The 722-nt window shown below is 58.2% G+C and overlaps 1 protein-coding gene across 1 annotated transcript; it reads right to left on the minus strand.

Annotated features, from left to right (window-relative positions):
- Positions 1-111: 111 nt before the first annotated feature.
- PPTG_10807 (hypothetical protein) lies at positions 112-420 on the minus strand (the record flags this gene model as incomplete). Its single annotated transcript, XM_008906262.1, has 2 exons — positions 112-185; positions 252-420. The coding sequence occupies 2 exons, from the start codon at positions 418-420 to the stop codon at positions 112-114; spliced, it is 243 nt and encodes an 80-aa protein (XP_008904510.1).
- Between the last annotated feature and the right edge of the window lie 302 nt (positions 421-722).

The following is a 722-nucleotide window of genomic DNA, read 5'->3' on the forward strand; positions in this document are numbered from 1 at the left end:
GTGAAGTCCTTCAGAGGGATCTGGTGCTGAGCGAGAAGCACGCACCGGGCACCCTCCACGTTGTCCGTGAATTACTGTTTCTTCTGGAGCAGGGCACGCTCGTAAGCGCCCTTAGAAGTGCGGCCCCCCAATAAGTCCACGAGGAGCCTTGAGCTCCGACAAGAAGAGGCCGGTTCCAAAACTCTCTTCGGGAAGGCAATGACCTCTCGGGCTGATGGAAGCTCCCTGGCCGAAAGGCATCGCCTCCTAACCTCCAGGCTTTCGTTGGGCGGCTTGGAACAAGTCCTGCTGCCGGTAGATGCCATTTGTGATCTCCTGGGGTTCGGCGATGGCACCCTCCTCCTCTTCGTCCGAGGAGTCGAACATCATATAGTACGAATCGGTCTCCTTCCCCTCGCGGAGTAGAGACCTAGAGGCCATGCGCTTCTTAGAGTGCTTGGCCTATTTGGTTGCGGCTTTAGCAGGCTGAGCACGCTCAAGGACATCGGTGAGCGAGAGGTTATTCGGAGGTTTGCCTCCCTCTTCGCCGCCTGCATTAGGCGAGCCCTTCGCCTAGTCGGCAGGCTCTCACAGTACTCAAGCATCTTTGAACCGTAATCAACGTGATCACTAGCGAGCGAGTGCACGCTGTCAACGCTGTGCTCGCTGGGCACTGGAGTGTGCCCTTCCACGAGCTCCCAGACACACTGTGAGAGCTCCGGGCCTTGGCCTCGTCCTCAGAA

This window comes from Phytophthora parasitica (genome assembly GCF_000247585.1).
Source record: "Phytophthora parasitica INRA-310 unplaced genomic scaffold supercont2.23, whole genome shotgun sequence".
NCBI classification, from domain to species: Eukaryota; Oomycota; class Peronosporomycetes; order Peronosporales; family Peronosporaceae; genus Phytophthora; species Phytophthora nicotianae.